We start from the raw sequence: 25,013 nt of genomic DNA, 5'->3' as shown, positions 1-25,013 counted from the left end.
ATATACATATCCATCATAGTTGGATGAAGCGAGATATTTTGGGGCAGGTGATAGCTAAGAAACAAGAGTATTGAATCAGAAATTCAGACCTTCTCCACATTCCAGAAAATTTCTTGATAACTCCAACCTTGCCCAAAAAGGGAAGGGAAAGAAGAGATCCATTGTTAATATCCTCACTAGGTGCCGAAAAACCAAACAGTCTACTATACTTCCTCAGTGCCCAAAGTCCCAACTGCCCCTTACTGAGTCGAGAAAACTACCATCTTATCCTTTGACTGTTTTAGGTATTACTATTATTATTTCTATAAAGCTGTCAGCACAAAAATGTGTGGCAAACTGAAGACTGAAATTTTTGGGGCAGTGTAAAATAATTTAATATCAAAATAAAAAATAGGAGGAATTATATGCTGATTGTATTACTCAGCCTCACACTTAATTCAGCATAAACTTCAATCTGTTACATTTACCTGAAGCTGCTGTAGAATTTCCAAGCTGCCATCAAATACAATAATGGAGTGGTGAAGAAACCTGGTGACCTTGCCAAAGAATACAGGCCCAGCTTGCCACAGGATACACGAGGCTTTGAATACACAGATTTAGTTACACAGGAATACATTTGGTTTACAGGTAGACAAATAACACTTGATGACTCAATAGTAATGTTAGAATTCTAGTACTGTCATTCATTCCAAATAATGTATCCTGTCCTATCAGGTGACAAGGACTGCTTGTGAAGAGCTGAGCACTGACTCAGAACTTTACAAGAGATGCTCAGCAGCTGGCAGGATCAGTCTCAGTATTTGTACAGCAGAACCTCAGAGTTATGAACAGCAGAGTTATGAACTGACCAGTCAACCACACACCTCATTTGGAACCGGAAGTATACAGTCAGGCAGCAGCAGAGACTAAAAACAAAAACAAAACAAAAAACAGTAAAAACCCAAATACAGTACAGTACTGTGTTAAATGTAAACTACTAAAAGAATAAAGGGAAAGTTTAAAAAAGATTTGACAAGGTAAGGAAACTTTCTGTGCTTGTTTCATTTAAATTAAGATGGTTAAAAGCAGAATTTTTCTTCTGCATAGTAAAGTTTCAAAGCTGTATTAAGTCAATGTTCAGTTGTAAACTTTTGAAAGAACAACCATAATGTTTTGTTCAGAGTTACAAACATTTCAGAGTTATGAACAACCTCCATTCCTGAGGTGTTCATAACTCAGGTTCTACTGTAGTTGATTGCCCTGCCCACCTCCCCACCAACAAAACTTCTTTGTATTATTATGGAAAATCTCTTTCTAATTATCTATCTTTTTCTCTTCCCTAACAAATCTCTTTTTATTTCACTTCTGGGACCACTCTAAAAGCATCCTTTGGGGTTTCAGATTAATCAGAACAAATCTCTATCCATGCCTCTCAATTCTTAGGCCAGATCTACACTCAAAAGTTAGGCTGACCCAGCTACATTGCTCAGGGGTGTGAAAAATCCACACCCTTTGCGACATAGTTAAGCTGACCTAAGTCCTGGTATAGACAGTGCTAGACAGCACTATGTTGACAGAAGAATTCTTACGTCGATGTAGCTACTTTCTCTTGGAGGTGAATTAACAACAGCGATGGAAGAACCCTGCTGTTGCTGGAGGGTGTGTCTATACCAGGGGTAGGTAACCTATGGTATGTGTGCTGAAGGCGGCACGCAAGTTGATTTTCAGTGGCACTCACACTGCCCAGGTCCTGGCCACCAGTCCGGGCAACCAATCCGGGGGGGCTCTGCATTTTAATTTAATTTTAAATTAAGCTTCTTAAGCATTTTAAAAACCTTATTTACTTTATATACAACAAGAGTTTAGTTATGTATTATAGACTTATAGAAAGAGACCTTCTAAAAACATTAAAATGTATGACTGGCACGCGAAACCTTAAATTAGAGTGAATAAATGAAGACTCGGCACACCACTTCTGAAAGGTTGCCGACCCCTGGTCTATACGAAAGTGCTACATGGTGCAGCTGCAGCACTGCAGCTGTGTAACTCTAGCAGTTTAAGTGTAGACATAGCCTTAGTAGCTGTGGTGCATGCTATGCTTTGGGTTGATATTTCCTGCTCTGTACAGTCCTGCCTTGTTGTGCATAGATTCATCTTCATTTTATACTCTCCATCCTTACCTCTGCAGCCTGTCCTGTCAAGCTGTGCAGGATTCCAATTTGGATCACTACACCTCTACCCTGATATAACGCGACCCGATTATCGGGTCCCGATATAACACAAATTCGGCTATAACACGGTAAAGCAGCGCTCCGGAGGGTGGGGAGGAGAGGAGACTGCGCACTCTGGCAGATCAAAGCAAGTTCGATATAACGCGGTTTCACCTATAACGCGGTAAGATTTTTTGGTTTCCGAGGACAGCATTATATCGAGGTAGAGGTGTATTTGCTTTATGATAACTTTTTTCCATTCTCTCTAAAGTGAATTTAGAGGTTGTGAAAGGTATCAGACAGACAGCACTGGGAATGAAGTTCTGTCCTAATCCACAAAATGGATAAAGAATTGGCAGTTACAGTGCAGACTTGTCTACTTCATATATGTGCCTGAAAAGTGACCTCCAGGGTCCCCATCTAGGAATCAGAGGATAGATCAACCCCAGTACTCATTCTGTCCTTGAATTTTCTGCGGAGACTTTCATCAATTGTGTCTGTTCTGGTAGTGTTTTTTGTGATGTGGGTACCCCCACAGACCTCTCTACCCCCTCACTGACTCCCCACCTCTCTATACCCCCCCACACCCCCCCCCCCCCTCTCTCCCCCCCACTGACTCCCCGCCCCCTACGTCCACCCCCACAGACCTGTCTACCCCCTCACTGACTCCCCACCTCTCTATACCCCCCACTGACTCCCCGCCCCCCTATGTCCACCCCCACAGACCTCTCTACCCCCACACTGACTCCCCACCTTTCTATACCCCCCACACTGACTCCCCGCCCCCCTACGTCCACCCAGAGACGCCTGTACCCCCTCACGCACGCTGACTCCCCCACGCCTCCACAGACTTCTCTAAGCCCCCCCCCCGGGACTACATTTCCCAGGCTGCCCTGGGCCGACGCGGCCCCGTGGTGTTCCCGGCGCTTCTCGTTGCCAGGCGGGGAGGCCCATTCGGCTGGCTGCGGGGTAAGATGGCGGAGGGGGTGCTGAGCCCCGGGGTGAACCTGGAGGCCTTTTCCCAGGCCATCGCCGCCATCCAGGCGCTGCGCTCCAGCGTCACCCGGGTGTTTGACTGCCTGAAGGACGGGATGCGGAACAAGGAGACGCTGGAGGGCCGCGAGAAGAGCTTCGTCGCCTGCTTCCAGGAGAGCCTGCACTCGGTCAGCCGGGACTTGAGGTGCGTGCGGGGCCGGGGGCGGCTGCTCGCCGGGCCGGGCTAGGGGGCCGAGACCTGGGGGCGACGGGACCTGAGGGGACCCGGCACGCTGGAGAGAGGGTGGGCAGAGACTCGGAGCCCGGTGTGAGTGGGGGGAGCCACCCCGGGGCGGCGCGGGGGAGAAGGGGTGCCCGGCACTCGGAGGGGAGCTCCGGCCTGAGGCGAGAGCCTGGCTTCGGGGAAGGGAGGCTGGGCCGGGTACCGCCAGGATTGGAAGGGGCACCCTCAGCTGGAACCATCCCGTGAACCAGCGAGCCCCTGGGGCTCCCGCCTCGGGCGCGACACCGTCCGTGTCACTCCTCTTTGCGCGGAAAAAGCGGGGAGAGAGATTTTAAATAGGAAATGTGATTAGACAAGCACAACAAGGTGGGTGGAGGGCTGGGCCCTTACCTTACCCTCCTGCCTTGAAATTGACTTGACTTGAAGTTGAACGTCCACTTAGTTTGGTGGAAACAAGCTTATGTCAGGGCTAGGACCAGTTGGATGTGGTACTGGCGCAAATGTTTCCCCTGCAGCGTTTGCAATACAATAAAAATAAAAAATCTCTTAGCACTAAGAACCTCAGAGTGAAACTGAGGGCAAGTGAGTGACACTGAACAGAATCTGCCTTTTTAGGTTTGGACCATGAAAAAGTAAACCAAGAGTGTAAATAGAAGTAGATTAGATTGTCAGAATTCTTTCTGTTTTAATAGGTGTTCGTAAGTAACTTTTGTGTATAGTGTTTGATTTTAAAGTTAACAGCATCTCTTTTAAAAGCTACATTTCAAATTCATCCTGAAGGTTGAGTTTTGATAGGGTCCATCAGAACTGAGAGGTGGGGAGCCCAGTTATCAGTTGTGTGGCACCTAACTGACCTCATTCCCACTGAAGTTAATGAGAGTTAGGCATCTTTGAGGATCTGGGCCTTAGTTTATCAACTCTTTGGGGCAGGGACTGTCTTTTTGTTCTGTTTGTACAGCACCTAGTGCCTAAGATTTCCAAAGGGGTCTGCATCTCCTTTTGAAGTTTTTTAGGGCTCCACAAATGAAAAAAAGGTAGAAAACCACTGACCTAAGTGAAAGAGGAGAAATTTGTGGGATACACTAGTTTAACAAAAACAATGAGGAGTACTTGTGGCACCTTAGAGACTAACACATTTATTTGGGCATAAGCTTTTGTGGGCTAAAAGTGGGTTTTAGACCACGAAAGTTTATGCCCAAATAAATTTGTTAGTCTCTAAGGTGCCACAAGTACTCCTCGTTGTTTTTGCTGATACAGACTATCATGGCTAGCACTCTGAAGCTAGTTTAACAGTGATGCTAAACTTTGTTTGTAGGATAGGAAGCCATTGAAATTATTTCCCCCCACCAAATCTTATATTTTTATACAAATAAGAAAAGTAATTCTCAACACATGTACATTAATCTAAGTGGCTGTTTGTTCTGCTTTTGCCTTTGTGCTCCTATGCATCTGCTATTTTCATTTTAACATAGAACCTGATCCTGCAAAGGGATCAATAGTTATAATAATAATAATAATGAATACAATACAAGGAAGCTAGCTAAGAGCTACTTGAACAGATCCCTTTACAAGATCAAGGCCTCAGACTGTAAGCTGTTTTCGGCCGAGATTTTGTCTTTATTTGTTTTGTAAAGTGTAGTGCTGTAAAAGTTATAAATAATGATTTCACTGGCTCTAAACATTCAGTAACTTCTCTGTAGACTAGGGAAAATCGTATAATTTTGAAACCTAGGGTAACCAAGAACTCAGTCCAGACAAGTGACATTTTATTACTTACTGCTCTTCCATACGCGCTGCTGTGTTGCACTTAAACCAATATGATCATAGTGAGGCTGTGAAGGTAACTAGCTTCCTACTTGATTCCTTGTAAACAAGAAAATTAAAGGTGCAGATAAATTGGAGGGCTTTCTCCACTACTTTGCTAAATTTCTATTTTGACAATACTCAGCTGACTTTTTTTTCTTCTTTTTCTTTCCCTTACAACAAATAATTTTTTTTTTGTTTTTTGAAAATTTTAAAATTTTTTTTTTTTTTTTTTTTTTTTTTAATTAGCCAACCAAATTTGATGACAAAGTGTCTGTCAGTAAGTTACCTGAAATATTTTCCTGTCTCGCATCTTAGCTAGCGAAGGTTATTCCCACCCATTTCTATAAATATCTAATGATTTTTTCTGAAGTTTGCAACATAATTGGATAGATATCATTTTTATTATTTAACAACCAAAAGTGAGAGAGGTGCTTTAGACACGATAGCATATTTAAATTACTGAATGAAACAAGGATCTGATCAAAAGCCTGTTGAAGTCAATGGACTTTGGATAATGCCATAAAAAGGCAACTTATGTTTAATGTTACTACTGTGAGTAATCCCACTTATTTCAGTTTGTCTGCTTTCAGTAGTAAAGCTAGCACATGCCTAAATGTTTGCACGATGGAGCCTTAAGGTGGTGTGGAACATGTAAATCAGAGGGAATGATAGTTAAGGCTACGTTTTTGTCATGGGTGTTTTTAATAAAAGTCATGGACTGGTCACGGGCAGTAAACAAAAATTCATGGCCCGTGACCTGTCCATGACTTGTACTATATAGCTGTAACTAAAATTTGGGTGGAGGGCCGTGGGTACTCGGGGCGGTCTGGGTGCGCTGCTGGTGCTGGGGGAGGTGGCCCAGGATCCCTGCTGATGCTTGGGGGGTTGGCGGGGCTGGCAGGCTCTCTACCCAGCTCCACGTGTCCCTGCAGCTCCCATTGGCTGGGAACCACAGGTGCAGGCAGCGTGTAGAGCCCCATGGCTCTGCCTAGGAACTTCAGGGCCACGCCAGTGGGAGCTGGGGAGCCTTGCCCCCTCCAAGCCCCTGCCCTTAGCCCCCTCCCACACACCCAAACTGCTGTTGCTACCCAGGGGTTGCCTGGCTCGGGCAGTCTCTGAGCCAGCATTGGCCGCTGCAGAAGTCATGGAGGTCATGGAATCCGTGACCTCCGTGACAGACTTGCAGCCTTAATGATAGTTTATGAAGAAGGATGATGTCGCAGCAGGGAAACTGCTTGGGTCCCTTGACTATTTGTTCCTTTATTTTTCAGTTTATGTTGATAAACAACCTTAACTAATGTTTAATCAAGGCTTTTGTATGTGATTTATTTTTTATATAGTATCCAAAAGTGAGGGAGGTGCTTTATAGGCATATATGACAACAGGTCGCTTTCCTAGAGAGCCGACAACCTAAATGGACAGAATACAGGCAAAGAGGAAAAGAATTGCAAAGGCAATATTCCCCCCACTTTTAGTATTTTCCCTTTTTAATTTTTATATTTTCAAGTATATTATTGTTCTCCTTGTTCTTCAGCTTTGGATCCTTCATTTGGCTTCTCTCCTGCTAAGAATTTCTCAAATCACTGCATTAAGGGCTGAATGCTGCTCTTAATTCAGTGGGAGTTTTGCTGTTGGCTTCAATGATAGCAGGATTCAGCTTTCACCCATCAAAGGAAAAGGCACCTGATTATGGCTGTCATTTGTAATATTGTATTTCAGCACTATGGAAAGTTTCTGGGTTTATAAAGATTATGGGATATTTAAAATATGCATTAACTTTTTATCACTAAATGTGATGTTTGATAAAGGAGATGTAAGCAGCAAAAACTAAACTTAAGCACTATAGTAGGAATATTTTTGGGGCAACAATAATAAACCATAGTGTTTCAGTTTAGTAGTATTTTATACAGATCTAGCAGTATGCATGGCGTTTGTAAAAATGTGATACATCCCTGCCCTGAGAATTTATGAATTAAAGACTTCTTCCATGCATTAATAAGCTTTTCAGGATCTGCTGCAGAATCAGGTCCTGCATTATTACCTCTGTTTATTTAAGGGAAAGAACTTTTAAGTTCCAATACCTCAATTAAATAGTGTGGGACCTGCCTACTTGAGAGAGGCCACTTCTCTGGCCTTGTCTACATTACTGGCTAAATTGGCACTGCTGCGATAGATGCAGCAGTGTCCATTTAGTGGGTCTGGTGAAGACGTGCTAAGCGCTCTCCCATTGATTTGTGTACTCCATCTCCCCGAGAAGCGTAAGGGAAGTCGGCAGGAGAGTGCCTCCCGTCGACACAGTGCAGTGTAGACACTGCGGTAAGTAGATCTAGCTATGTTATTCATATAACTGAAGTAGTGTAACTTAGATCGATTTACTGTGGGAGTGTAGACCAGCCCCCTGTCGTACTGAAGCAATTACAGTCAGGGAGGTGCTCAAGCTGGGGGTCTGTTGGTTCAAAGTGAGGTTGCTGCTTAAAGGACATTCTCCAAGAGTGCCCCTGGTTTTTGGAATTTCTACCAACCCTTGTCCAAAATATTCTGAATCTTCAGGACATGTTACAAAGCCCATCTGTTTACCCAGGTTTTTGGGGAGGGAAAAGTATTGTTGTTTGGGGGTGGGTCATTTGTGACTCTTTGGTTAACGCTGGTGATTAAATGCTTGTCAAATTGCCTTGAGCTTTGGACAAGCATTTTTAAATTTTTGTCTACATTGATTTATTTTTTTTAAATTGTGAGATGTGTAAGGACCATATCTTACATGTACACTTCATTGTTCACTCCACACTATCTGCAGATCTTACATAAAAGGTGTTTGTTTTTCTACTTCTAGTGAACTGGAACGTCTGAGCAATCTAGTAGGCAAACCATCTGAGAACCATCCTCTCCATAATAGTGGATTGTTGAGCCTAGATCCTGTACAGGACAAAACTCCTCTCTACAGTCAACTACTTCAGGCCTATAAATGGTCAAACAAGGTAAAAGATACGTATCAAATTGCTAATGAATAGATCTTTTGTAGACTCTGAAGTAATTAAATAATAGGTGGGGTATTTGGCATGCATTGGTATATAATGTTTGGTCTGCTACAAAGGCAGAACCCTATATATTTCACGTTATCAAGGATGCAGAACTTATGAAACAGAATTTAAGCTTTAATTTATTTTAAAGTTTTTAATTATGTTTCTGAAGATAATCTTCCAAATGTGAACTGATGTTGTATTGTCATTGTAAAGGGGTGTGGAGGGCCAGGTGGTCAAGTGGTTGGAACTCTTGACCACCTGCCCCTTGCTTCTCTGGTCAAGGTACTCAGTCTTTAAGTCAGTGGGGTAGGGGTACCTGGGCCCTCCCACTCCACCAGGTCCCAGCCCAGTGCCCTGTGTGAGTCAACCTCTGAACAGGGGACCTACCAGTGGGGAGTCTGTACTGTCCTGGGTTGCTTCCTATTGCTGTCCCTTCAGTTTGTGGGGTGGCTCCTATAATCCAAGTTGCTGTGGTGGCTTCTCTCTAAGTAGCGTCCCCTCGTGGACCTTGGGTGGTGTCCTGCTGTGGTCCCAGATTCCTCTGGGCAGGACAGCCATAAGTTTGGCAGAGCTGGAACCCCACAAGGTCTCTGTGCTTTAGTCACCCAGTGATCTCTTAGGCCCGCTGCTCTGAAGTCTCTTTCACAGTCTCTTTTAAGCAGGGAGACCATTCTTATTTCCTGCCTTGGCTCCTTCCTCTCAGGTAGGGAGGCAGCTAGCTCCTGCCTCTTTGCCAGTCAGCCCTGAACTGAACCAGGTTCTCTCCTTTTCTTCCCCCTCCAGGCCTGGCGCTGGCTGCAGGTACAATGGGGCAGGGTTAACTGGGCCCAGAGGTCCTCTTTAACCCCTTCTGTGCTGGCAGACAGTTTCTTCGCTTCATCAGAGTCATCTGCAGAACTGCCCACATTTCTCTTGGTGGGGTGTAACTCTGAAACCTAATAATAACTTTGTGTCGTCTATTCAAACTGTTGGTCATTTTAGCACAAATATCCAGCTAATAATGCCCTTATTTGTCCTTGGAGGAAGTATGAGACTTTGTGGCAAAAGGCAGTAGGATGCTGAGGTGGAGAACTAGGAGTTTAAGTCCCTTCCAAACCTACTTGCGAGAGAGAAACTGGAGATGCATCCCTTTCCCATTGCCAAAAGCCTCACCTGCCTCCCATGCCTTCCCAAATGCCAAAACTGTCCCCTGTCTTGCAGCTGAAACCTCCTGCTTCACACTTCCCTGAAAATTATTGGTATGTACCTCTGTACTGTAAATATAAACATCTGTTCTATATTTACCACTTCTGGACTGTATACATTAAATTGAATAGCAAAATAAACCCCACAAGGAATACTCTACTGATCATATTGTGAATTTTCATTTTTAATTCAATACAATCTTCTATTTTAATTTATCTGTAGTGCTGCAGAATTTCTAGTCTGATGCAAAACTCAGTATTAGTTTAGTTTAAAGTGTGATTTCTTTTTTTCCCCCCTAAACTGATTTTTTCTGTTTCAAGTGTAGTTATCATCAGCAGTTTGACTTTCTTACTTAGCAGACCTACTTCCTGGGTATAGTCAGAGACATAAAACCCCCTTACTGAGTTTCGTTTTGTTGACAAATTTAAAATGAAATACAAAATCAAGCCCAATCCCTCTCTCCAGGCTTGGGGGCTTCCAGTGGGTTTTTCAAGCAAATGTTGCCAACCTGTTATACATATCTACTTACTTTAGAAAGTATCTTTGTTTTAATAACAAAAATTACTTTGTACCCTTGTGAGCACTCCAGAGCCATTACAACTAGGGGAGAGTGTGAGGTTGATCTGTGTATGGCATATTGTTCATTACTGGTAAGAGAGTCTGCAACTGGAACTTAGCTAATAATTCTGATGATGCGCAAGAAAGAGCAGAATCCATCTCTTTTATATAGCTGTATCGGTTCTGTAGCAGTATCAGGAATAAAAATTAGCAAAAATTATTTTGGGCCATAAAGTAAGCAGATATATGTTCCAGAAGTAGACGATTTCTTACTGGTGATGCCTGACCAAGAAAGACTTTCAGATTCCAGGATGAATCTGGAAGGTGATTTTTCATTTGTAAACTGAGCAAATTGATCTAGTCTTATTAAGACTCACAGAGCCCCATTGTCATTTTTGCAATCATTTTTCAGAGTGCAAATGCATGTTAACATTTTATAAATTAGGTGGAATTTAGTGCTAATAGATACTTGTCTTTTGGGAGAGGGGATTTTTTTTAGTGGAAACATATTGTACAAATCTAGTCTATAATAAATAAATAAATTTTGCATTTAACCAGTTATTGTCTGCTTGATGCATCTCTAAGCATTACTAACTTCCTTTCCTGAGTTTCTTGTAATCTGCAGTCACCTCCTGCTGTCTTTGCAGCACTTGGCACTGGTATATAGATTACCTTAGTTACTAACAGCAGATCTGTCACCCGTGTGACAGCTTTAGCCATCCAGTGGCTTTGCCTGTAGCTGCAAAGATTCTAATGGTGTTCAAGCATGCCGGTGCTTAATTTTTCTTCATTGATAAACATGTGTTGTGAATAAATGTAATTAGTATAACTTTAAAATATGTCTTTGGCCACCTCCTCTCCTTACTATATGTGTCCCCAGTTTGGAAGGGAAGTTTCAGTAGCGGTAATGTGTGGATGCGCTTTCTCTGTCTGCATTTAATTTTTAATTTGTGACCCCTTTGTGGGTTGCTTGTTGTATTTTTGATGAGATGAGGGCATTTCCCTCTCCCTTTTTCTTTTGATGGTTCATGCATTACTGATTACACGAATAATCACTTGGTTGCTTGTGGAAGATAAAGAAAGGTGGGGCGTGTGTGTGTGCGTGTGTGCGCGCGCGCATGTGCGCTAGGGTAGGATTCCAAAAGACATCCATGAAGCACAGGGAAAGCACTTGTAAAAGCCTTCTGCTGTTGCATGGAGCCATACATACCCGTTTAACTTTTCAAACCATGGGAATTTAGGTGGTAGACTAATATATATGATAAAATATCAATAATAAGTGAGTTACCTTTTGGGAGAAAAGTAGTGAAAATACACTGTATCTTAAGACATTTTAAATGAATAGATTTGCAATACTTTGTGTATGGGAATGTTTTATTTTATAGACCTCAACAGAAAATTCTCACTTTGAAATCTAAATATTAAAATGGGAAATTAAGGATTCCCTTGACAATTTTAGCTTCATTTTATCCATCAAGTGTGAATGTGTATAACTGTGGTTAACGAATATTATGTGGAGGCCCACATTTCAAATGGCAATTAGTGTCTTAAGGCTTTGGCCTGGGGCCATGTGTTTAGTTTATACTTAATAGTTGTGGTTTTGCAGAGATTTACCCCAAGAACTTACTTTATTGTTCCCATGAACCACAAAACCTGTTCCTTCTAGACCTGAGCAGCTAAGGTTTGCCTGCTCTGGGGCTACAGAAGATTATAATGAAAGAATTAATTCTTTCCCTAGAGAAGAGTTATCTTGGCTGCTCTTTATTAACACCTGCTATCTTGATATTTACTTATTGTAGTTTTTGCAGATGGTAAAGTTGTACATGTACTAGAGACAGCTGTGTTCTTTGGGAACACAAAACAGCTTGTTAAATGTATTAATTAAACACACATGAATCTTCAAAAGAACTTTACTTTTACAGGTGTTGCCTAGCAGAGCTTACAAATTTTAGCCGGTATAAACATTGAAAGTTGAAACTGATCATTTATAAGGGAGGAATTAGATGGCTTTTTGTTTGCTTTGGCTAATGACTTATTGTTTTAAGTAATGGCAGAAATCATATAGCTCAATTGAGTTAATTCCTGGTCCTAGAGCTCATGGAGACAGGAGATGTCTCCATTAGTCAGTATTTAGGTCTAATATATGGAGTTATATATATTTTACCATTTCTTTAAGAATGGAAGCTAAGTTTTTAATTATAATTAAAGTACCATTTCCCAAATTGACCTTCCTGTGCATTCTGATTTAACAAGAAAAGAATTAGGTATCTTCCTGTAGGTGAAATGCTGATCAGATGTTAGTAAGTTATGGTGCTCCTTGTAGCCAGCAGTTATCTTTTTTTTTTAAGGACTCTTTGAGCTCTGCCTAATGATTAGAAATTGTTTTCTGTTTCAGTAATCATGTACATATGGACAGTTGCATTTTTGTACTTTGCTCTGCCAAGCAGTTTAGAAATCCAAGATTACAGTGAATGTTTCAAGGATCGTGGCATGTGCATGTGTGGTCTGATATTACTTAGACCACTCAGCACATCACCTGCAGAATAATACTTTTCATTGTTTTCTAGTGTGCATCCCTGTATTACGTTAGAATTGACAGAAAAATCTTATAGGAAGATAGTACTGCAATTCATAGATTCATAGATTCTAGGACTGGAAGGGACCTCGAGAGGCCCTGGACTCGATAATTTTACACTTGTAAAATAATTTTACACTTGAGCAACTGGTTAAAAGTCATTTAAGTTAGACTGAAATACTGACTAATAGAGACATTTTATATCCATATGTTTCATACAAAAATTATATTAAAATTACATTAAGGTGGCAAAGCCAAGTGTTCAAAAGTTAGGAAATGCCAGTATGAAGATTGCCTGTGCAACCTTAACTCTGACTCCTTGTTTGTAAGCATTGTATTAGCTTTTAATTATATGATCATATACTATTTTTTACACAGCACCCTGCCTGATTCAGTGCATAGGAAGAGGGGTGTTCAGAAATTGAGGCAACTGTTTAATACTTACATTTACCATTCATTGTATACTCCCATATCTTATTTACTGCATGCTGTCCAAATGCTGCACTGAGTATGGAATATTTTCATGGTTTTTTTCTGTTGTGCTCTCAAATGTTAATGAATTCATCTTTACAACTTCCCTGTGAAGAAGGGAAGTATTGTTATCCCCATTTTACAAGTAGGGAACTGAAGCACGTTGAGATTTAGGCCAAAATTTACAAAAGTGCGTACTGACTTTGGGTGCCCAAGATGCTGGTAGCCTGAGTTTTCAGAGGTGTTGAGCACCTGCAACTCCTATTGACTTCAGTTGGAATTGAGTGCTCAGCAGTCTTGAAAATTACACCCTAGGTAGGTGTCTCAGGTAGAGCTCCCCAAAAATGAACCATCAGTGACTACCTCTGCAAATTTTGTGTTAAATGACTAATCTAACATCACATCTGTGACAGAACTCTTTTCTCCTGGATCTCAGTCCAGTGCCTTAATCGCAAGGCCTGTATGCCCCATCTTCCTGTTGAACATATTTAACTTTCTGCTGCAAACGAGGCCAGGGACCTACGGATAACAGCTTCATTCACTAAGCAACCCTGCCCTGTGTGCTGTCCATTCTGTGCACTGAATGATGCAGTGGTCTTGTGGAAAAAAGTAGGTGATTGTCTAATTAAAGTCTGTTTTTATAAGGTATACACAATTATATTGGATACATGACATCTAGGCTAATTTAATTTTAATCTATTAAAGCTTATAATATAATAGCTATCATCCCAGTTGTAGCAATGTTTGAATTTGGAATACATTTAGCATCTTCTCTGAACACTTGAGTTCCACCTCATTCTTTGAGTCGGATGTACCTTTGATCCTTCATCCGCTGCTTCTGTGAGGTTATTGCTTGTTCTGTTATTTATCCATCCTCCTTGCCCTTGGGGTGTCATTTGTGTACCCTAGCCCTGTGCATGCCCGAGGCAATGCCTGTTAAGGTATATCCATTGATTCCATTGGAACAGTAAATGTGTTGCATACTGTATGTCGATGGCGTAGGTGAACACTTTCGTAGGAAAAATGCTTCTTAACTTAAAGGGACGTTTTCAAGTAGTTAATGCCCGAGGTTTGACCTTTTTAAAATTAATCATCTGGTAGAGAATTTTTGCTGCTTTGAAGGGAGTGTGGAGAGGCACTATGTCTAACTAACCCCCATCAACCCCTATTCCTGGTGGTCTTAAAGTTGTATGGCTGCTCCGTAGCAGCAGACTTAAACATTGTTCCTGGAGTTGTTAAAATTAATCTTGCTAGTAACAAAATTCCTAATGCGTAAACCAGAACAAAGTCTTGTAAACGCTTTCAGCAGGGAAAGAAGTTGAATTTTCAGACTTTCAGTGGATGTTGCATAATGCAGTGTGTGTGGTGTGAAATTTTTGAAAGAAACAGCATATATTCAAGAGAATAATTACATATTTCACTTTGAATTAAAACACAGAAATAAAGCACTATACTATTCTACAGTGGTTATATGATACATTTTTTATTATGCCTAAAGTGATGCTTCCAAATTTTCATTCTTGTGACATGTACAAGATGGTGGTAGTTAGAACAGAATCAAGATTGCATTAGAAAATTCTGTTAATGGTATACTTGGGGAGGAAATATGTAGTAGTAGTTAGAACAAGTGACTTGAAATCAGAGTTCTGAAATCTGCCACTGACTGGCTGTATGATTTAAGGCAGATTACTTAATTGCTCAGTTTAACCATCTGTATAAGGAAGATTATAGCTTCTAGACCTTGAGATGTAATTGATATATGTAAAGCATTATAAGATCCTTAAATAAAGGGTGGCGTGCAAGTGCAAATTATTAGGAATTCATTTTAAAACACCAGATTCTCTAATACAGAGTGTGAAGTTAAATTGAACCAAGATCGAAAATGTTACTGTTAATCTGCGTATTGGACTTGAGAAACTATTGACATGTTGTAGGTTTAATATTTAGTTGATAATTTTCTTTCTAAAATGCTTACATTATTTTATCCATAGTATTTTACAGAAATTTAAATATCTAACTTTAGTGTTAATTACCATTAATGAGTTAAAATGATTTTGTCACTTGAGAAAAGAGAAATTACATGTTCCTTTTCTGTTTATTAAATTACCTCGTTTCCTTCTAAATTATTTGTGTAGATTGTGTTAGTTGCACGCTTCAAAAAGGAAATCAATAGAGCCTTAGAGATATTCCAGACTTGTTAGCCTGTCCTTGGTAGCTTAGTATCGATTAGACACAAATATTGGGCTTAACGGCAATAAAATGCCGTTAAATGTTAACCATAATACTAGAGGAACACTGTTGAGGTAATTTTTTTTCTTCTTGATTGTAAAGTGAAGCACTCATTCCAAGGAACCTTAATTTTAATTGCTGGATGCGCTCAAACATTTTGAATTTAATGCAGTTTTACAGTAGTATGGGCAATGTAACTGAATTATTATGTTGGCAGTTCTTTGGAAACTGGCAGATAGCCAAGATATTGTACTTTAGGGACTTCATCCTATAAAAATGCAGGGTTGTATTGTTTTGACATGCTGTTATGGGGGATCCAGCTTTTTCTATAGAGATTTCATTCATCCAGAGGGGAAACGTTTTCCTTTTAAACCTATTGTAACATCAGCTGGGTGATACATGTGCCTGGCATATTGAGAAAACTTTATTATGATAGCTTAACTGTCTGGGAACTAATTGCTGAAGCCCAGTGCTTCTGAAGTTACTCTTGAAGAGCTATCTTTGCTGTTCAGGATACAAATGGTAATGTTATTAGTTGATTTTTGGCTCTTGACATACTTGATGAGCAGGATGGTGGTCCAGAAAAGTGCTTGTTTAGAGGAAAGATTTTAAATGATCAAACCTTGGAGTTGGTACTCCAGTCAACGGAGGAGCAGTTGACAATAACACCAGTAGAGCTTAAACACTTCTGTTGGTAGGATCTTATGGTTAAGACATAGACTAGGAGCTTGGGCCCTTGAATTCCATTCCTGCCTTGCTTACTAATTTTCTTCGTAACCTTGGATATGTCACCAAAATCTCTGTGCCTCAACTTTCTCAAGAAGTGTAAAATGATATAATAATACTTAGCCAACTTCCTGGGAGAGTTTTGAGTCAAATGTGTGTAAAGTGCATTGAAATCCTTGTGCAGAAGACACTCTATAGATGCCAAGTATTAACCAGTTAGTCACTAATCTTGTTCATTTGTCTGGCAGCTTGAAAAATGCCCTTCTAGGTTTCTAATTCTTTACAATTTTAGGCAAATGTTTTGGTGAAATGCCTTTAGTCTTCTGAATTCAATTTTCTGACTATTCTGACTTTGAAGGATTTAGGGAAGAGATGATTACCTTATCCCATCCAACTGCCATAGGTATTAATTGTTCCTTTGTGCTCTACCAGGGGGATAGTTAGTTCCATTATTCCTAGATATGACTCAGTGACCAGCAGAGGGGTGGCAAAATTCAGGTGGAGCATAAATTCTCTCGGTGATTTCAATGTGAGTGGGTAACATGGAGGGAAGACCATCAGATAAAATGTTTATGCCAGAAATTGTCAATAACTTTGCAACAACAAAAATGTCACTGGAGGAGGAAAAATAATTGGCTAAAGGGTCACCAAGATTCTAAGGGTTTTTTAGAAAAGTGAGAAAATTATTTGAAAAATTACTGTGATGATCATTCAAGAGGGCGGTAGGGGTGGAGGGTGAAGCTGGAAATTGCTGAGTATAGTGCAGTATTTACTCTTCCTAGAAAAAACACCTGCTAGAGCAGTAATTGGGGAAGAAAGAGGCAAGTAGGAAGAGTAGGACTAAATCAGTTATGCCCATTTATTTTTGGTGAAGGATAATTTTTTAGTGGTTCATACAAGAGATTGGAAGTCAGGTCTCCTGTGTTCGGCTCCTGACTCTGCTTCTGACTTGCTGTGTGATCTTGAGCAAATCACTTAATCTCTTTGGGATCCTGTCACCTACCTACTTCACTGGTACTGAGGCTTAATTCATCTCTCTAAAGCACTTTGAGACAATCAGCTCTGGAGTGTATATATAACTACAAAATATCATTCTCTGACATCTGATAAATAATTTAAAACAAAAGGAAACAAATTTAAAGGGAAAGAAATTCCTAACTTCACGTGAACACGGAGATACATGGTGGCTACTGTTGAGAAGTGCACAGAAGTATTCCTGCAGGCTCCTGCTCAACAGGATAGTGCATTGTAATGAAAATTCCCAGAAGGAGACTAGTTACAAAACCAAGAAATTTCTTAAATGAGCCTTTTGTCTCTGAGCATTGCAGGACAATGGGATTCACAGCATTGGTTAAAATCACAGGAAAATTTGTTTAATCTGTATGAGCTAAATATATGACTAGGTCAGGGGTCAGCAACCTTTCGGAAGTGGTGTGCCGAGTCTTCATTTATTCACTCTGATTTAAGGTTTCGCATGCCAGTAATACATTTTAACGTTTTTAGAAGGTCTCTTCCTATAAGTCTATAATATGTAACTAAACTATTGTTGTATGTAAAATAAATAAGGTTTTTAAAATGTTTAAGAAGCTTCATTTAAAATTAAATTAAAATGCAGAGCCCCCCGGACCGGTGGCCAGGACCTGGACAGTGAGAGTGCCGCTGAAAATCAGCTTGTGTGCCGCCTTCGGCACGCATGCCATAGGTTTCCTACCCCTGGACTAGGTATAAATATTTTGTGTTTCACAAAATAGGAATCACCTAGTCCAGGTCTCATTAACCAGTTATTCTGGGAATGTCTGCTGCAGAGGGACCACCGATGTTGCAATGTTTAGGCACAATGAGGGTGAGTTAATAGCAGCCATAACTCAGAACTGCCTGGCCTTCCTGGCAGTCTGTTTTTTAACATTAAGGTTCTCATATCCTCTTATGGTGAGTTTAATGTATTCTGGATTATAGAGTCTATTATTGCAGTTCAGTAGACACCTTGATGTCCCACAGATATCATGCTTTTGTAATGTGTGCACCACTGTGCTTTTCCTCTGCACACAGGAACCTTCCAGCTCATATTTTGTGTTCTCTAAGATGCTTTCTCAGGGCTGACTGCAGGACGGCCTTAAGAAAAATGGTGAGTCTCTGGTGCTTGCCGGTACAACTTGTTCTTTGATTAATTTATCTAATCTAACTATCCTGTTATCAACCTGAGAGGGTAATTTATTCACAAATTACCCTTTAAACATAAAGGCGTCTCTCAGATAAGCACCCTGTTGATACTTTACAGAAGAGCCATAGTATTTGTTCAACAGATGTGTACATGAGAAAGAGAGAATGTTACAGCAACAACACTGGTTTAGAAATTAAAATTCTAGCATTTATCAAAAAACTTAAATACAATATTTATAACAACATTAGTGTTAAATGTTTAATTTGAAAATGAGTCTGAATTTCTTGCGTTTGTGTAAAGTGCCATTTTTACACATCACCCACTTACATGGATAATAACGTTCACTGTTACATTAGATAGAATTAAAATTTATAAGGAATATAAACCCTCATGCTTAAGGGGAATTAGACACCCCCAACTGCTTCAGAGTAGGCAGAAATCTCCCCTATAGTCTGGCTTTCATTGTGGGCTTTCTTGCACCTTCCTCTGAATCTTCTGGTGTCAGCCACTGTTGGAGAAAGAATACTGGATTAGAGGCACTGTTGGTCTGATCCAGTGTGGCAGTTGCTATGTTTCCACTTCTGTCTGTGAAGGTGGAAGATTCTCTTTAAACTCTAAGAAGTTAAAAATATAAGTGGTTGTAGTTGGAAGTTATTTTCTGTATCTTTGTGTTGCCAACAAAACTCCCACTTACTCCAGTGGTGCAGAATTGAGCCCTCAGCAGGACTAACTGCAGTAATAGAACTAGGAATCAAAAGAAACTAGAAGACCATAATTCTCATCCTCTTTTCCATTGTCCCTAAATGAACCTCCTCACTTTTCTCCTCTTTTAATTCAGCATTTTTCCTTTCTGTTTTCCCCTTCCTTCCCCTCTGTTGCTTTTAGAGTTTTATATGATTGTCTTCTCTCTTCTCCCCTTTGCTTATTCCCCATCTTTTTGTTCGAGTACTAGCCCTACCTTTTTAAGGTAGAGGATGTATGCGTATGTGATGTGATTTCTTCAAATTCCAACTCCCCCATTTCCCCAGTTAAAACAAAAAAGGCATACATTTTAGCGAAGCTCCCTTTGGCAGAAGAGAGCTGCGCATGGATTCTTATGAAGCTCATAAACCCCAGACGTAAGAAGTTGCTATGGAGTAATGAGGCTCTCCTAAGGTGCCAAGCACACTACCTTCCTAGCACGCCTCATCCTTGCTGATTTAAGGAACAATACTTTAGGCCTGGCCTACACTTAAAATTTAGATTGACGTAGCTATGCACTGAGTACTGTAGCTATTCTAACCTAACTTCTGGTATAGTCATGACTGTGTCGAAAGAAGAATGCTTCCATCGACCTAGCTACTGCTCAGTGAAAAGGATTGCCTATAGTGATGGAAAAATCTCTTCCATAGCTGTAGGAAGTGCCTACACTATGGTACTTTGGGGACATAGCTACAGCCCTGTAGCTGTGCTGCTGTAGCACCAGGAGCGTAGACATGGCCTTAGTTGGTTGCACTGCCACCACCTCAGCCTGCCTGTCCTTCAGTTTTGGTCTCCCTCACCTCCTCCATTGTTCTCTTTCTCCCCCTCAATGTTACTGTAAATCCTCCCTTTCCAACATTGGAGGATCATGTTTGTGCTGTTGACTTTGCAATGCTGGCCACAGGAGCAGAATAAAATTATCATTTTTACTCTGCTCCTGCTGGCACACCTGTGCTATGGGTAGCGGGGGACTGGTGGGATTTTACCACAGAGTAGCAGTGCTGTGCCAAATTTAATCCTGTGTACAGATCACAGGATATGGTGGTGAAAATGAGCTGTTCTGTTATTTTAAAGATGCAAGAGAATTAACTAGGAATCCTTGGTCCATGTTTGCTTTGATAATTCTATTTTTTAAAAAATATGTAATCATTTGATTTTACATTTTCTTTCCCAGCAGGAATTATTTTAATCATTTGCATTAGGGCGCTGTTGGTAAGAATGGTGCCTCATATGTACAGCTAGAAGATGCACTCCCTATTTCAAGTTGTGAGAATCCTTTATAAAATCTGATACAGCCCACAAATATTATACTGGGCTTGTGTGTGTGGTGTTCTATTGTTGTGCCTTGTGTCTTCTGTAATGCTGTAGTATTTTTCAGGACTATGATTAAAATAGTGCCAGTAGCAGTACAACTCTCACTTTTCATAATTATGAGAAGTGATACACTAATATACAGTGCATCATAAACCTCAACAGCTGACAAGGTTGTGAATTGTTAAAAATGGTTTGAAATACCTTTATTTTCTAACGAGTGTTGTTTCATTTGTCTCCAAGTATTAAAATCCTAGCTGTTAGCACATCTCAGGGTGAATATGATTGATGTTGCTGTGCTCACCAAAACACTCCTCCTCTTCCCCATCCCCTCCAATTCTTATTCCTCTCTCTTCTTTTCTTCTTCCTTTACAAGAGCTGTATGAACAGTTCATTTTTGGGTGGTTGAATTATGCTGTAGATAAGCCAGTGAGACCACTCTTCCTTTTTACCTCCACTTTAATTTGCATAGTGTAATCATTGCATACATCTAGTTAAAGTGCCTTAATTTAATTTGTGTTAATAACAAAATTTGAACTAAATTGAGTCATGCACTTTTACAGGTGTGTGTGATTTGTATGGCATCTTGCTCTTCCACATATCACATTGGGGGCTGTAAAAAATGAAGACAAACATTTATAGAAGGTGATAAATATGACAAAGTATAACTGCAAGACATTGTTGTGTGGGGGTTAAGTGAAGAGTCTGAAACAGAATTCCTAGGTTCTGCTCCTGCTGTTGTTATTCCTAGCACTGTCATTGACTCACTGTGTCACCTTGGGCAAGTCACTTAACCTCGCCATGTCTGGTTCCTGTTAGTGGAATTAATATGTAAGGGGTAAAGCTCAATGTTGATGCAAATATGGCTATTAATAAAATTATTTTATTTGTATAATGTTGGGTTATTACAAACTTGCCTGCTTCTGTACTGAATTTTAGGAGATACTTACTTTCATGCATACAAAACTTGGAGATTATGATAGCTCCAATGCTTATGTTTTTGGTTACTTATTTAATTAAACAATATGTTCAAGCTAATTAAGGAAATTCCTCCAAAATGTCTGCTTTCTGTCAGCCAGTGGCAAGCACCAAAAATGTCAGAGGATGACACCTCCTTACCCATAAAACCATATTTATCACCACCAAGCATGTTTACACAGACACTGGAATGCTGCTTTATTACATACACACCGTTTCAAAACATCGCATAAAAGAGAATAATATAAGTGTTAGTTGTTTATGATTCATGCTATATACAGAATACTGGATAGGAATTTTAATTGCAAGTTGTAAATGTACTATGAATGGTAGCTTGTAAATCCAGGAACTGTTTGGTCAAAAACAAGTCAACAAGAGTGTTTTCTCAAACAGGACACACATCCCTTTGTACAAGACAGCAGTTTCAAATAGACAAGATCTTTATCTCAAGAAAACAAACTTTGTAAGATATTTATTATTTGTAATCAGGTCCACAGATCCATGACATTGGAGTCTCTGTTGTTCTGTGCACCCTTGCAGGCAGGTCAAACTTGTTAGTCAGTGGTAGGGGAGGTATGGCTCTACCTCTGAGAAACTGACAGTTTTTTGCCTCTCTCTTCAGCCGAAGGCAGGCAGACCAGCTCCTCCCTGCTGGTGGGGTGGGGGGTGGGAGGAGGGAGGGGGGAAAAATCCCCAGGCTCTTTATCAACAGAGGATTTCCTTTCTCCCCATAGTCACTGGGACTCTGTGTCCCCTGTTCACCCACATGGAGTGCAGCATGGCAGAGAAGTCTAAGAGAGGGGAAGCTACAAACTGCTGCTCCTGCATCTCACCACTGATGGAGTGGCCTGGATGGAGATCTTTGCCTGTTCGGTGGAAACCCAAGATCCTCTTCAGTGTCCCAAGCAGGAGAGTGCCTAGAAAGCGGTTAATGGCCATGCCTCAGCCTCAAGATCTCCCAGGCCTGACACAGGCAGCAGCCCCATGACCATGCAAATGGTGGCTCGGAGCATAGGTTGAAGCAAAACATTGAAGGGCCTGGGAAGCTTCCTGTCTAGCCACTTGAGCCTGCTCTCAGAACCGCAACTGTTGACCACGGAGCAGCTACCCAGCTTCTCCCTTGAAGTGTGGTGGTGGCAGGGAGCTACTGTTTCAGAGTAGGCACAGCAAAGAGAGTCACGTAGGGGGCCCTCGGGACCAAACTCTTCCTTTCCACAGTATGCTCTTCTCTTCCCAACCTTGAAATGTTTCAGGGTATTCCCTCCCAGCATCAGCCGACCACAGTCTTCCATTGTAGCAGGTGGACCCTGTGACCCTCTAGGGTTGGAGCCTGCTCAAGGGATGGATAAGTTGGTAGTCCAGCGGTCAGGGACACATGAAGTCTGGATTTTACAAATTTTGAACCTTGCAATCTAGTGTGTTGGATGAAAAGCACAGGCTATGCCAATTACTAAACTTAAACTAGTTTAAAGCTTTGATAAGAAATTTTAGGACAATATACTATTACCTTAATTAAGCATGAAGCTTAAATAAAGCAGATAGAGCAGGATAGCGTAATGATTAGTTACCCATTCCTTGGGTGGAGGTTGGCTGTTTTTTGTAATCATCAGATTCATGCTGGTCCAATTTGGTGAAGGTCCTGCATTGCGCCACCTCTCACTTTGTTAAACACACATCCTTTATACATTATCCTGCTTAAAACTGTATCTGGTACCTTCTTATTTATCTTTTTATAACAATTATGATCCTCCTAATTGAGTCCAGCTGTCTTTCCATTGCTTTCATGTATTTCATTATTTTTTACAACAATTGTCTTATTCTTATCTGCTTCTTGTGGTTTTGTAGTTGCTGGTTGGCTAGTTCTGGTCAGTCAGAATCCCTCCTCCCTAGTCTGTCTTACTAGGGAGCTCTTCAAGTGGCTAATAAATCACACATTGTCTGGTTTGCTTTGCCCTGTTACCTACACAGACCAAGAATCTACTATAGATAAGACACAAACCAGCTTTCTGATTTTTACAACCTTTTGAATATATACTTCTTTAACATTATTTAATATACATTTATCTAACACAGTTGATTATTATGGCTGTCACGCTATTAAAAAAAAATTGTTGTGCGATTAAACAATAATAGAATACCATTTAAATATATTTGGATGTTTTCTACATTTTCAAATATATTGATTTCAATTACAACACAATACAAAGTGTACAGTGCTCACCTTATATTTATTTTTGATTAGATATTTGCACTGTAAAAAACAAAAAATTGTATTTTTCAGTTTACCTCATACAAGTACTGTAGTGCAATCTCTTTATCATGAAAGTTGAACTTACAAATGTAGAATTATGTATAAAAAATGTAAAACTTTAGAGCCTACAAGTCCACTCAGTCCTACTTCTTGTTCAGTCAGTCACTTAGACAAACACGTTTGTTTACATTTGCAGGAGATAATGCTGCCCACTTCTTGTTTACAATGTCACCTGAAAGTGAGAACAGGTGCTCACATGGCACTGTCGTAGCTGGTGTCGCAAGATATTTATGTGCCAGATGTGTTACAGCAGGGGTCCCCAACCTTTCGGTTGCAATAGCATATTCATGTTCCCAGAAGAGTGTGGCGGGTGCCGGACGACCAGCCACCGAAATGCTGCCGAGAAGCAACATCATCGAGAAGTGCCGCCGCCGAAATGCCGCCGTGAAGCAGCGGCATTTCGGCGGCAATACTTCTTGGTGGCATTTTGGCGGCTGGTTGTCCAGCGGAAGCGCTCCCTTGTCAGTAGGTGGGTGCACATAAATGGACCGGCGGATGCCATGGCGCCCGCGGGCACCGCGTTGGGGACCACTGTGTTACAGATTCATATGTCCCTTCATGCTTCAACCACCATTCTAGAGGACGTGCGTCCATGCTAATGAAGGGTTCTGTTCAATAACGATCCAAAGCAGTGCAGAGTGACGCATGTTCACTTTCATCATTTGAGTCAGATGCCACCAGCAGAAGGTTGATTTTCTATTTTGGTGGTTCGGGTGCTGTAGTTTCTGCATCGGAGTGTTGCTCTTTTAAGACTTCTGAAAGCATGCTCCACATCTCATCCCTCTGAGATTTTGGAAGGCACTTCAGATTCTTAAACCTTGGGTCGAATGCAGTTGCCATCTGTAGAAATCTCACATTGGTACCTTCTTTGCATTTTGTCAAATCTGCAATGAAAGTGTTCTTAAAATGAACAATATGTGCTGAGTCATCATCCGAGACTGCTATAACATGAAATATATGGCAGAATGCGGGTAAAACAGAGCAGGAGACATACTATTCTCCCCCAAGGAGTTCAGTCACAAATTTAATTAACCCATTATTTTTTTTAACAAGTGTCATCAGCATGGAAGCATGTCCTCTGGAATGGTGGCCAGAGCATGAAGGCGCATACAAATGCTTAGCATATCTGGCACGTAAATGCCTTGCAATGCCGGCTACAAAATTCCCATGCGAATGGCTGTTCACACTTTCAGGTGACATTGTAAAAAGAAGACGGCAGCATTATCTCCCATAAATGTAAACAAACTTGTTTGTCTTAGTGATTGGCTGAACAAGAAGTAGGACTGAATGGACTTGTAGGCTCTAAAGTTCTGCATTGTTTTGTTTTTGAGTTCAGTTACGTAACAAAAAAATCTACATTTGTAAGTTGCACTTTTACAATAAAGAGATTGTATTACAATATTGTATGAGGTGAATTGAAAAATACTATTTTATCATTTTTACAGTGCAAATATTTGTAATAAAAATAATATAAAGTGAGCAATGTACACTTAGCATTCTGTGTTGTAATTAAAATTAGTATATTTGAAAATG

The 25,013-nt window shown here is 40.7% G+C and overlaps 1 protein-coding gene across 3 annotated transcripts in view; it reads left to right on the top strand.

Moving 5' to 3' along the window:
* The first annotated feature begins 3,138 nt into the window (after positions 1-3,138).
* MED27 (mediator complex subunit 27) overlaps positions 3,139-25,013 on the top strand; it is a 166,941-nt gene continuing 145,066 nt past the window's right edge. For 2 of the 3 annotated variants that reach the window (XM_024192912.2, XM_024192911.2), the window contains exons 1-2: positions 3,139-3,369; positions 8,045-8,189. In XM_024192912.2, coding sequence (XP_024048680.1) covers positions 3,164-3,369; positions 8,045-8,189 — 351 coding nt within the window. In that variant the 5' untranslated portion in view covers positions 3,139-3,163. Of the gene's footprint in view, positions 3,370-8,044; positions 8,190-9,017; positions 9,550-25,013 lie in introns of those variants that run through there. The other variant, XM_024192913.3, reaches the window with a different exon arrangement.

This window comes from Terrapene carolina, unplaced genomic scaffold (assembly GCF_002925995.2).
Source record: "Terrapene carolina triunguis isolate 2854851 unplaced genomic scaffold, T_m_triunguis-2.0 Scaffold238, whole genome shotgun sequence".
NCBI lineage: Eukaryota > Metazoa > Chordata > Testudines > Emydidae > Terrapene > Terrapene triunguis.
Note: the sequence above shows the minus strand (reverse complement) of the source record. Positions and strands in the feature narration are given on the sequence as shown.